At 42.7% G+C, this 13,325-nt stretch overlaps 1 protein-coding gene across 1 annotated transcript in view; it reads left to right on the forward strand.

The window, feature by feature from the left end:
- Nucleotides 1-1,600: 1,600 nt before the first annotated feature.
- The window catches only part of vcam1b (vascular cell adhesion molecule 1b), a 47,955-nt gene continuing 36,230 nt past the window's right edge, over nt 1,601-13,325 (forward strand). The window contains exons 1-7 of the mRNA XM_039767759.1: nt 1,601-1,703; nt 2,336-2,590; nt 3,172-3,468; nt 3,699-3,953; nt 4,583-4,888; nt 6,104-6,370; nt 10,538-10,810. Of these exons, the coding sequence (XP_039623693.1) occupies nt 1,649-1,703; nt 2,336-2,590; nt 3,172-3,468; nt 3,699-3,953; nt 4,583-4,888; nt 6,104-6,370; nt 10,538-10,810 (1,708 nt within the window). The 5' untranslated portion in view covers nt 1,601-1,648. The remainder of the gene's footprint in view (nt 1,704-2,335; nt 2,591-3,171; nt 3,469-3,698; nt 3,954-4,582; nt 4,889-6,103; nt 6,371-10,537; nt 10,811-13,325) is intronic.

Here is a 13,325-nt window from a genome sequence, read left to right on the forward strand (position 1 = left end):
CCCAAACTCAGTCCTGTGCCCCCCTGTGACTGCAGGTTTTTGTTCCAACCAGCTTCCTAATCAGTGACAACACCTGATAGCACTGATCTCATTTAATTAGCTGGTATTTTTTTCTCTTATCCTACATTCACAAAAGCCCAGCAGCATGATTTTTACATTTATAAGACATTTATAAATATTTCTTCTTTTGCTATAGAGTTAAATGCCTAACTGTCTTTTTTTATTTCATTATATTTTGCCCTTTCTCTGTGCAGTTTTCCCCCTTCATATCTTATTCATGAGAATTAAAAACGAGCAGAGCAAAAAAACACCGAAAATCAAAGGCTACAACTACTTTAGCATTGCCGCTAATTAGTAAATAATGGATTAATTAAACAATTAGAACACCTAGAAGAGTAGCATGAAAATCAAGATGAAAATATTGTGAAAAAGAAAAAAAAAATACATTATTACCATACAACTGTTTGGTACATTTTAATATGTATATATTTTTAAAAATATATATGTATTTATTTATATATAATAAAATTCACCAAATTTAGTTTTCTAATTTCTGCATTGTTCCCAAAACACTGTACTTGGGGAAATAACATTTCACTTAATTAGCCCGATTGGAGTCCAATTAAAACAGAAGCTGGTTGGAACAAAGCCCTGCAGCCACAATGGGTCCCCAGGACCGAGTTTGGGAAGCACTGCTATACCACATAGACAGATATTATATAACATATAGTTTGAGAAAGCACATGTAATTTTTTTATCCTGTTTGTATAATGATTATTTTAGTAGATAATAATTTATGCCCCTTATTATTTATTTATTTGTCATAGGATGTGTGTTTTTATATTATTTGTTTGTATTATTGTTTATATTATTTGTTTTATATTATTTGTTGTAGTTGCACCATTTACAGATGTATCTGTTACAATTTCATTATACTGGTACAATGACATTAAAGGCTGCCATATTTCCTAATAGACAGACGGATAAAAATGCACTATATAACAAAGACAGAAAGCACAATATAATAGATAGATGTAAAAGGCACTATATAATAAATAAATAGAAGCTTCTCTTATTAAACCAGCAGTGAGGCAGCTGATAGTTCTGACTCTTCAGATTCTCCTCTGAGTGCCATCTGTGTGTGGTTGGCAAGTTCTTTTTTGTGTTTCTTCCTACAGTGCAGGTGCGCATCGGAGACTGATTGGATGCTCGTGTAAGTTGCCGCGCACTTTGGACCAATAGGCTGCCGTCCCGCCCGGGGTTTGCTCCGTCAGACATCGCACTGCTACCTGACGATCGGATCCCTGTGACAAGAACTGAAACAAAAGGCTCAGCAAAACCGCTCTCTCGACTACTGGGTGGAACGGTGCAGGAGTTTATTAAACCGAATGTTTACCGTTTCACTTACTGATCCTGTTTAATCTATAATCGTGGTCGTGCGGGGAGTAGAGACTTTCACAGAGCATGCTCAGCTGTAAGTGTGTGTGTGTGTGTGTGTGTGTGTGTGTGTCTCATGAGATTGCCCAGCATGCAGATCTGCTGGCACCGAGACTTTCTCTTGGAATTTCCAGTCCCCTTCCTATAAATACGTGCGCTCACGGCTCAGCCAGCGTCGTAGCGCAGACAGGCAGAAGAAGAAGACGGAACGATGGCAATGCATTTGATAATCGTCGCTATGGTCACATTCGTGACCTTAATAAGAGGTATTTTGGGTTTATTATTTTAAAGGTCTGCTGATTGGCATCCTCCACAAAATGAGTAGGACTTGGCAGTGAGCCTCTCTGTGTAATGCATATGATTTGAAGCGATATAAATTGCACACTCTTAAAATAATGGTTCTGTAGTGGTATTTTACCGGGCTGTGTGGTTTCCCGCTAAACCATAACGCTACAAAGGACCATTTATTTTTGGAGAAGCTTATTTGTGTATAAAATGTGTTATTTGGGCTTTATAAGGCTTTGGACTTCCAGCCCTAAGGCTGTAGGTTCAAATCCCGCCGCTGACACTTTAATTATATATGACACTTTAATAATTTAACCTGAATGTTATTCTCCTTTTAAAACCATGAGCTCATTTAAATTTCAGAAATCTGTTATCTATTCATGATTATTTATGGACCCTGTTATGGATCTAAAGATTCTTTCTGGAACCTGATGGTCCTTTTGGGAACCAAAATTTGCTCCTCTATATGGCATCGCACTGAAGAAGCGCTTCATTTTTAAGAGTGTAAGGTGCTCTCATTACAGGAAATCAACGTCAATTCTTCACGTGCCTTAACCTGCACATCGTATATAATCGAACTGTTATTTATTTATTCATTTATTTTCTACAACAGGTGAGCATCTGGTGATCATAGCGGGGAAAACAATTGCCGAAGTGGGGACCCTCACTGTGATCGAGTGTCAGAGCTCAGGGTGTGACGCTCCAGAGTACTGGTGGTCCACAGTGCAAGACATTCCCATGCCGGGGTCACCCGAAAACAACCGGATCAACGTTACCCCCAAAGTGGAGGACGATGGCTACCTTTACGTGTGCAATGCGAAGTGCGGAAACGAAATAAAACAAAAACAGACGAAGCTGATCGTGTTCGGTAAGTCCAGAAGAGCGGAGGATTGGGTTATTACCACAGAGTTCAAGTAATCCGTCAGTTAAGGGCTCATTTATTTAGATCTGTAACAGTGAATAACCAGCATGACTGGTGACAGATCTGTGAAATATCAATGGGTCCGGACTCTCGCTGTATATGTCCAGTAAAACAGGCTAAGTTTAGCTTTTCTTAATCTGTTACTATCCTGCTAGCTGCCATACATTAAAGATTTTAGTTTTCTTTTATATATTAAGCAGTTTTTCAAAGCACTAAGAGCCAACTTCATATGCAAAGAACCCGACCCAGAATGAAATGTGCTTTGTCGGGCAATGGAGTTAAGCGGAACCGCACAACAAGAACTAAATTGTGCCATTAAAGAATCGTAATTTTTAAGAATGATAGGTAGAAACTGAAAGAGTTACCAATACTGCGTACCAGTGAGTATACCGGCCCACTTCAAACACTGCTCGATAGGTTCAAAAAACAGTAGATGGTAAAAGTGGAGTTGCTGTGGAAATTAAAATGCTTACTGCTGCTCAGGTTTAATTCCTAATGTGCTGACCTAAACGTTTCTTCCTTCTTAGCGCTCCCTTCACCTGCGATTCAAGTTAAAAACTGCATGGAGGACGGCGTGCCGGCGGTGACTCTGACGTGCAGTGTAGACGGCGTGTACTCGCAGACAGGAGCGACAATCCAGTGGCTTCACGGGGACAGAGTACTGAAGGAGGAAGAATTTGGTGATTCCGCTGTCACATCGGAATACAGGATGTCCCCACAGAACACAGAAGTTGACATTGTCTGCAGAGTGACAGTACTTGTTGGCGACGACGATGACAAGAAAACAATAACCAAATCAAGCAGCATTTTACCAAGTGATCTGTGTAAGTATCAAACTGAAACAATTCGCAAGTTAACATGTATAGAAATAGCGTGTCACAGTAAGGGGAATGTTTGTAAAAAATGCATCTTGACGTTCGTCATGTTAGATATCTGCATTTTCTTCCGAGTTTACCTCTCGTATCTCGTGGACAGGTTTGTGACGCTGATTTTCGTTATAATCGAGTTGCTTTAATTTCATTGATTTTTTTTTGTACTTTTCTTTTTGCAATAGGTAAATATGAGGTGATCATACCGAGCGAGACAATTGCCGAAGTGGGGACCCTCACTATGATCAAGTGCCGGAGCGCAGGGTGCGACTCTCCAGATTATTCGTGGTCCACAGTAGAAGACATTCCCATGCCGGGGTCATCTGAAAATAACCGGGTTAACATTACCCCTAAAGTGGAGCACGATGGCTACCTTTATGTGTGCAATGTGAAGTGTGGACGCGAAACAAAACAGAAACGGACGAAACTGACGGTGTTCGGTGAGTCCAGGAGTGCGGAGTATTGGGTTATTAAATCTGTCATCTGAATGCTGCTGTGTAGTTGTGTCGTTTGTGTGGCCGCTGCCTGACTCCACAGCAGCTGGACTTGTAACCCCGGTTCCCATTGCACTGCTGGATGTTGGGAAGGAGCTGGACAGACGGCTGTTTATCGCAATATGAGTTCGTCCTTTTAATAGTCCGAGTTGACGGTTTCGGGTTGGCTTTGTCGTGTCGCTGTATTTCATGCTGCTCGCTCTTTTCCTTTGTCGCTCTTGCAGATTTTCCGGGGTTTCAAATGGTATTCTGGGCTCTTCAAAATCAGGCAAAACGCGTACATTAACGTTAATTTCTTATTTTAAAATGACATAAATGTCACAAATGACACTAGAAGGCGTCATCTTAGTGATTGGTGCGCAGTCCAGCCTTACTTTGATACATTTTTGCATTCAATTTAATCTGCTGTTCCTACTGCATGTTGTTTGTTCATATGGTCTTGTGCCTCAGGACCCCTTAAATTCAGTTTGGCCTAAACATACAGTAAAAACGGAGTCGGGTGGGGATATTAAAATGTATACTGATGCACAGGTTTCATTCCGGATGTGCTGACCTGATCTTTTCTGCCTTTGCAGCTCTCCCTTCACCGCCTGTGATTCAAGCTAAAGACGGCACGGAGGACGGCTCGGCGGCTGTGACTCTCACGTGCAGCGTGGACGGCGTGTACTCAAAGAGAGGAGTGACAATCCAGTGGCTGCACGGGGACAGTTTACTGAAGGAATTTCACGATTCCGCTGTGACATCTGAATACACGTCGGAATACATGGTGTCCCCAAAGAATGGAGAGGGTTACATTGTCTGCAAAGTGACAATACTTGTTGGCGACGATGACAACGACCAACAAATAACTAAATCAAGCAGCATATCACTAAGTGACCTGTGTAAGTGCTCCATTTTGATACACTGAAGGAATTCGCCAATTAACACGAAGAGCAAACAGTAAACGAGAATGTTCGTAAAAATGCACTTCAACGTAGGACATTGTTAACCTTAGGGCGGCACGGTGGCGCAGTGGGTAGTGCTGCTGCCTCGCATGTTCTCCCCGTGCGTGGGTTTCCACCCTGTGCTCCGGTTTCCTCCCACAGTCCAAAGACATGCAGGTTAGGTGTATTGGCGATCCTAAATTGTGCTTGGTGTGTGTGTGTGTCCTGTGGTGGGCTGGCGCCCTGCCCGGGATATATTCCTGCCTTGCGCTCTGTGTTGGCTGGTATTGGCTCCAGCATACCCCCGTGACCCTTAGGATATAGCGGTTGGATAATGGATGGATGGTTGGATGTTAACCTTACAGGGTTATTTTTACAGGTGCTCAAGCTTTTCTCCTACATTCTTAAAAAGTCTAGTTCTTTAATGGCGTTTTACTGGGTCGTGTGGTTGTTATTCGAAAAAGAACCATTTGATGGAACGAATACATAATTGGATCCGTCGGCTTTAAAAATGTTCCTTGTATGTGAGCAAAACAGGAATGTTTACTATATAGAAGGCAGGATATGAACATCAAGAAAACCTGAATTTAGCCTCTGTTGTTGCATGCAGGAGTCCTTTTAAGATCATGGACCCTGATCTAAATAAAAGGTTCTGTGGATGGTGCTTTTGGGAAGCAAAAATTGATCCCTTATGGCATCGCTCTGAAGACCCAGTCTGGCACCGTTATTTTTAAGCAGTCTCCGGCAATCCATTATAGCCAACGGCCTGGGTGCCTTTTATGTATGTAGGGTGGCACGTGCTCCAGACACCGAGGGTGACCTCAGGACCCATAACCCCATTCACCAACGCCTAGGACCCCATATGGGCTTTGATTGGCACTGTACACTGTTGTGTATTTTGGTTCTCCCCTCAAGTCCCAACGACATGTTTATTTAGCAACTCCAAAATGTGCCCTGCAGTGGACTGGCATCCTGGCCCATATCCTTGTACTCAATTAGTGAAACTGATCCCATCCATGTTATGTCAAGTGATCAAATATAAAATTAAATGATTTTATTTATCTGATATTTCGCCACTTCGAAGAAATGCAGATCCGTCAACTACTCCTAACCCCAACCCCACGACACTTGCTGCCCACAGTAATGTGATTTCCCTCTGTTTGTTCCTTGCAGATGCTCCGTCGCAGGTTCGCATCTCAGTGTCTCCGGACAGCACCGTGAGAGAAGGCGACATGGTGAACCTCAGCTGTGCTGCCGACAGCAGATGGCCACCTCAGATACGATGGAGCCGAAGACTCGCCAACGGGCAGTTTGAAAAAGTCTCCGATGACGCCGTGTTGCTGATCGATGAGGCGCTGCAGACTCACGGCGGGACGTACCGGTGCGAGGCTTTCAGTGTGTACGGGAGCAGCTCGGCTAACATCAGCGTCACTGTTGAAGGTGAGCCAAACATCACTTTGAATGATAATAATAATCACTTTTTAAAAGGATCTCGAGCGGCATGGGAGCTGGATTCTGTAAAACAGGATATGTCAAACAGATTAATGAACCACCACGCGATGACACATATATCAATCTTTGTTTTAAAAATACACTTAAAAGACCAGAAGCATACATGTATATAGCACGAAATATTATGATTAGAAACCGTCCATCATTTTTTATCATATTACACGCACTTTACCCGCCATCCTACCTTCTCCATGGTCAACGCTGCAGTCTCCCGCCTCCAAGTCCACGCCGGGTTCTGCAAATAATCCCGCGCTTCCGGTTTCTCTGTTTTCTGATTGGATACTGTAGCGTGGTGGTTATGCACATCCGGTGTGTACCTTTCATTTTTCAGCTTCAGAGGCATTTTCGGGTTAAGGGTTTTGAATAACACATGCGGCGTTTATACTGCATTATTTTGAAAACTGCCGTTTTGCGCGTTTAAATTGTATCTTTTTTGATGTGCTTACTCTTTTGTTCTACGCTTGCACGGAGTCTGCTTTTCGGCACGCCGCCCTCCACGTGCTCCTGTCGCGGGTCTGGCGGAGTACACAGTTTTTTAGGTAATGTTCACTTTTGTAGTCTTTTCAGGTGTTCTTTACTCTTCTCCTTTCCATTCCTGTACGTTCGATTCGTTCAGTTGTTGCATTCCCAACCTTTTTAACTCCACGCCTGTCGCTACTTCACAGTTTTTCTATTTCCAGTATTTGTCCTTTACTGGGATTTGCTGGATTTCCCAGTTGTTGCTTATATGTAGTTGCGCCTCCTGATTTAAAAATACGTTTCCCAAAAGATATTTTTAAATTCTGTTCAATGGTTTGCAGCATTTTAATAATTGTGATTTCTGTATTGTTGTTTATTTCCTCGTGTATTTTTGGTCATGGTAACTTTACCCCTTTGAGCCCCTGAGCGAGGCCATTAACCTGGAATTGCTTCGTCCTGGGCATGACGTTAATCTGCAAGCAGGTCCTCCGAACTACAGGGGCATCTTGGGTGTTGGTGGCTGGATTGGCACCCCAGCCACCGTAAAAGCCTCACCCAGTTCCAGTGTGGTGCTGAGGTGTCATCCGGGTCCCAATCCAGGTAGTTCGTCGTGTGGCGGGTGCGGCAAAGCGCTATCAGCGCATGCTCCAAACGCGCCACCCACTCTGTCTCTCTCTTTCTGGCTGTTACGTGAAGAGCGAATTTGCGGCATTTTCTCGTTGTGATTTGTTTGATGGCCGTTTTTTTTTCTGTGTGTTTTTTTTTTTAACTTTCGTTATAGTTTGAAAATCTCCGCAATATGCAATAAACTTTTCATATGTCATTTAATATGTGTAAGTTTTGTTAGTATTGTATATTTAGGAACAACATGGTAGGTTGTGAAGTCTTGTTATCTTTTTGATGTGTATGTGTTGGTGTGTTTATTCTTTGTACATTTTCACACCCTTGGTCCAATCTCAACAAAATTTGGCACACATGTCGTACTTTGTCAGGAAAGACACTAGACTGCTGTGGCACTCAAAACACTGGGGATGCCTTTGATTTTGGTGCTGGGTCTTTTATACCACAGTGAAGTTTTAAGATAGTGCCTTTTCCTGGAATTTGCAGCCCTGAAACTAATTTAATTTGTCTCTGGGAGGTACACTTTATGGAACATCATTTATAGAAGTTGGGTTCTGCCTTCAAGTTACATACACAGGCAGCACCAGGTGCGACTCTAGTCTTTTCATAAAACAGCTGCTAGAACTTGGCTGATTCCATTTGCAAAATCTCAGATCGTTCATTTTCAGTGGCAGGTTTTTCAGTTCTGTGTGTAAATGCAGCAAAAACAGGGAGCGAGATTTATGAGTTGTGTCTGCCACCTTTTACTCCTTTGACACTTACAAAAAGAAAAATGTGATTAGTCGGCAAAACCAGGCAGGGCACCAGTAAGGGTAATTTATAGTCAGCCTGACTATGTTTTGTTTTAAGCTTCTTTTATTTGTCTTGGTTTTCTTCCCATTTCCCAAAGACATTCAGGATAGGCCGTGTGACAGTTGGCTCCAACTTGGTTTTCAGAAGTTCAGCTTCGTCACAACATCCAGAATGAGTTAAGCCGGTTCAGACAATGGATAAGTTTTGAACCACAGGGTACTTTAAAAGAGAACAAGAGTGCAAGTTTATGCAACCTAAGGATTGGGAGCTAAAATCAAGCATGCCTGTGCATCCGAGCACCAGCACAACGCAACCAGAAACGTGAATGCAAAGCACCCAACACTCATTTATATTGCACCTTTCACAGATAGAACTCCCTAAAGCATGCACTACGGGGGATAATAATCCAAATACATGGTCATTCAGATAAATCAATCGTTTATTATAGCTTACTTCACACAATTCTCTAATGCAAGGCACATTTAAAATGTTATAGCTACACTAGCTGTGCCACCCTTCTAAGACGGGTTGAAATCTCAGTATTCAACGCAGGCATCAGGGTTAATGTGTGCAGTAATAAAATGCATTGCTGCAAATATTTGTGATGCACCATCTGTTGGAATGTCAAAAGCAATACAAATGCCTCTGTTAGGGGATTCGCAGTGTTAATATTTATGATGCACCATCTGTTGGAGTGGAAAGTGCAATGCATTTTATATTTCAAAATGTTTTGTAATGACAGAGCCATAACCACCAAACAGACACACATGTTGAAGGTAGCATTCCCAACTAATGGGGTAGAAGTCATAGATAAGTCTTAATACTGTGGCTAGAAGACCCTCTTTGTGCCAAAACAGAATGCAAAAATGATTGAAAGAAATGGGCACTGCACATTCTTAAAGTGCCAATTAGAACTAAGACTGGTTCTTCAGAGCAGTGCCATAGGGGAACCGTTTTTAGTTCCCCAAAGATCTGCACATATGAGGGTTTCGGAAAGAATGCTTACTCCTTTAGATCAGTAACAGGTTCCATAAATGACCATGAATAGATGTTAACAGATTTGTAAAATACCAATGCGGCCCTAACTGTTAATGGACAGTAACACAGACTCTAAGCTCAGCTTTTCTTGATCTGTCAGTGTTCTGCTAGTCTAATCCTCATTAAAGATTTCTGTTTTAGGGACCTTTTCAAACCCCAAAGATCCGCTTTGATGTGCAGACAACTCTCCACAAAATGAAGTGGTTCTTTTTCAAGCAATGGCACCACACAGCCCATCCATCCATCCATCCATCCATCCATTATCCAACCTGCTATATCCTAACTACATGGTCACGGGGGTCTGCTGGAACCAATCCTTGCCAACACAGGGCACAAGGTAGGAAACAAACCCCGGGCAGGGTGCCAGCCCACCGCAGGGCGCACACACACTAAGGACAATTTAGAATCGCCAGTGCACCTAACCTGCATGTCTTTGGACTCTGGGAGGAAACCCACGCAGACACGGGGAGAACATGCAAACTCCACGCAGGGAGGACCTGGGAAGCGAACCCGGGTCTACCACACAGCCCAGTAAAGTGCCATTATATATAAAGTGTAGTCGGTTGACGGAGAGATTCGGCAGCAGTGAATGACGTCGTTGAAGGATCAGTTGTGAAAGAATTAAAGACGAGGATAGAAAGAGAAATGCATTAGGGTATCGTGGAAGGCAGAGCTTCGAGTCCTGTAGGAGAGCTGACAGACCGGGGGGACACCAGAGAACCTGATAACCTGTTCTGAAGGTGGTCTTGGACTCCGTAGTTTTAAGGTGAGCCACCGGTCTACACAGGTTTAGTGGTGAAGATGGACATCTTCATAGGACTAAAGTTGTAAGTGACAGAAGGATTAAGAGATGAGTCCGTGTCTGTGGACATATGAGACTGCAGTCCTAAACACAGCACTGTTTTGCAGTACAGTATAACAAACCTTTTAGCCGTTCCTACTATTAATATAGCGCCTGACACTGTGAATATCACCATAATGCCCAATAGAAGCCTGAGGGACTGAATTCCGTAGCTTTATTTTGTGGTTTTTGTAAGAATAAAATACAAAGTAATAGCCAGGTGATTTGATTATCTTTTCAACCATCATTTAAATATCACTTGTAATTCTAAAAGTTTATTTTCTCATTAGAAATACATGAGCACGATTTACTTCATGTGTTTCTCTTTCTCTCTTACTCACCAGCTGCCTCTTTCGAAGTTGAAACCCGGCCTGTGCAAGGCAAGACCACTGTGATGCTAGGAAGCCCCCTGGATGTGATTTGCTGTGCCGATAGTTGCTCTTCTCCACACTTTAACTGGACTAAACAAACGGACAACTCTTCAAACGCCAGTACTCTGGCTCCGGAGTCCCGGCTCTCATTCCCAGCCGTCAGAGTGGAGGATGGAGGTGCTTACCTCTGTGAGGTCAGGTGTGGATCTGTGAGGAAATCCAGTCGCATTCAGATCACGGTCTATGGTAGGTGAGCTCCAGTATGAATGGGAAATGCCGGTAGAATAAACCTCTGTTGTATAAAGAGTGTTCACAACCCACACTACAAAAGGTAGCATTTGGTCACAGACAGGTAACAACAGTGGTTCTCAGACTGTGGGGTGGGCCCCCCTAGCGGGGTGCTAAGTAACAAAAAGGGGGCGCAAAGATGTAAAAAAAAGAAAACAAGAATCAAAAATATGAAAAATACATCTATTGAAACCAAAACAAATGAACTTAAACTACATTCTGATACTAGAAAAATAAATATAGAGTTAGATAAATGTTGATAAAAGTTATGTAGGTGTAATAAAATATGCATCTATGATATATCATTAATTAAAAAAGAACAAATTGGTATTAGTGGGTTCCTTTCAAAAAATAGTTAGGGGGGGCGCGATTAAAACTGTTATGAAAACTCGGGCCGCAAATACTCAAAGGTTGAGAAACACTGGGTAACAAGATCATTCAGCGAGAGGAAAATGTCGAAATGCCAGACCCCATTTGATTTGTGTTCCCATTCTGCTTGTCATGTTAGTTCCCATTAACTTTCTAAGTAGCAATCTCTCTTCCTATTTCTATTATCATTGATTTTTCCTGTTCTGTTCCCATTCCTGTACTTCGTAATATTCTTATTTCTATTCCCATTTTTTTTTCTGATATAGTCCCACTCTCATTACTCTTCCCTTCCCTGTTCCCATTCCAATTTGCACTCTAATTCCTTTTCCAGTATTCACTTCATACTTTTCTGCAGTGGGCTGGCGCCCTGCCCAGGATTTGTTCCTGCCTTGTGCCCTGTGCTGGCTGCGATTGGCTCCAGCAGACCCCCGTGACCCCGTAGTTAGGATATAGCGGGTTGGATAATGGTACAGACCATTTGAACTGGGAAGTCTGAATTTCCGAGTTTTAACTGGAACACCCGCAAAAGTCAAATCTCCTACTCAGTAACTCGGGCCTGGAGTGTCAAGTCAGTTTGTCCAGCTTCAGATTATGATGTCAATCCACCCTGGTGACTTACTCCACTGTAATATTAAAAAATATTAAAACTGTAATATTATGGTGTTTAGCAGCACTTCAGTTTGTGTCTCATTAAATTATCCATGCATACAGTACTGTCCAACTTCTATCAGTAGACATTTTGCTTGGATCTGCAAAATACCGCATAATGCGTTGTTATCAACTGGTATTTATTAAGCAAAAAGCAAGCACAACAACTTTTTTTCCTGTCTATATTAGTTTTCTGAATGTTTTACTGGAAAGCTGTCAGCTAGGGTGTGATTTAATTGCCAGATCACACATCTGACTTTCAAATTAAATGGAACGCAGCATTACGCTCCCACCCAGGTTGCTGATCCTATTCTCTTTTTTTTCATATTTCTGGAATGTTCCATTCCCATTGTATTTTCCCTTCACATTCTTGTTCTTCTAGATATTCTTATTTCCACCCCCTTCTCATTCTTGTCCCCTTTCTAAATTACATTAGTGTCCTGTTATTGTTCCCACTTGTCTGATTGGTTTTTTTTTTTGCCTTCCTATTCTACAGTCAGGGCCAAAAGTTTTGAGAATGACACAAATATTAATTTTCACAAAGTTTGCTGCCTCGGTTTTTATGATGGCAGTTTGTATCGACTCCAGAATGTTCTGAAGAGTGATCAGATGAATTGCAATTAATTGCAAAGTCCCTCTTTGCCACGATAATGAACTTAATCCCAAAAAACACCATTGCCACTGCTGTTGTGAAGAAGCCCTCAGGGCGCCCAAGAAAGTCCAGCAAGCGCCAGAACTGTCTTCTAAAGTGGATGCAGCTGCGGGCACCACCAGGGCAGAACTTGCTCATGAAGGGCAGCAGGCAGGTGTGAGTGAGGCGAAGAGGACCTGGTAGGTGTCAAGAAGGGCAACAAAGAAGCCAAGAGAAACATCAGGGACAGACTGATATTCTGGGATTGGGCTGCTGGCGGTAAGTCATTTTGTCTGATGAATCGCCTTTCCGATTGTTTGGGGAATCCGGAGAAGAAGAAAAGAAAGGGTGTGCGGCGCTACCATCAGTCCTTTGTCATGCCAACATTAAAGCATCCTGAGACCATTCATGTCACATGGGGTTGCTTCTCAGCCACTCACAATTGTGCCTAAGAACACAACGATGAATAAAGAATGAGACCCAAAGATCCTCAGAGAGCAACTTCTCCCAACAGTGCAACAACAGTTTGGTGACCAACATGATGGAGCACCGAGCCAGAAGGCAAAAGTGAGAACGAAGTGGCTCGGGGAAACAAAATATCGAAATTTGGGGTCCATGGCCACGAAACTCCCCAGACCCTTTAATCCCATTGAGAACTTGTGGTCAAGGGGTAGGTGGATCAAAAACCCACTAATTCTGACAAACTCCAAGCATTGATTATGTCAAGAATGGGCTGCCATCAGTCACAATTGGGCCCAGAAGTTGATGGACAGCATGCCAAGGTGCATTCTTGAAAAGAAGGGCCAACACTGCAAATACCGACTC

Source organism: Polypterus senegalus, chromosome 10 (assembly GCF_016835505.1).
Source record: "Polypterus senegalus isolate Bchr_013 chromosome 10, ASM1683550v1, whole genome shotgun sequence".
In the NCBI taxonomy this organism is placed as follows: domain Eukaryota; kingdom Metazoa; phylum Chordata; class Cladistia; order Polypteriformes; family Polypteridae; genus Polypterus; species Polypterus senegalus.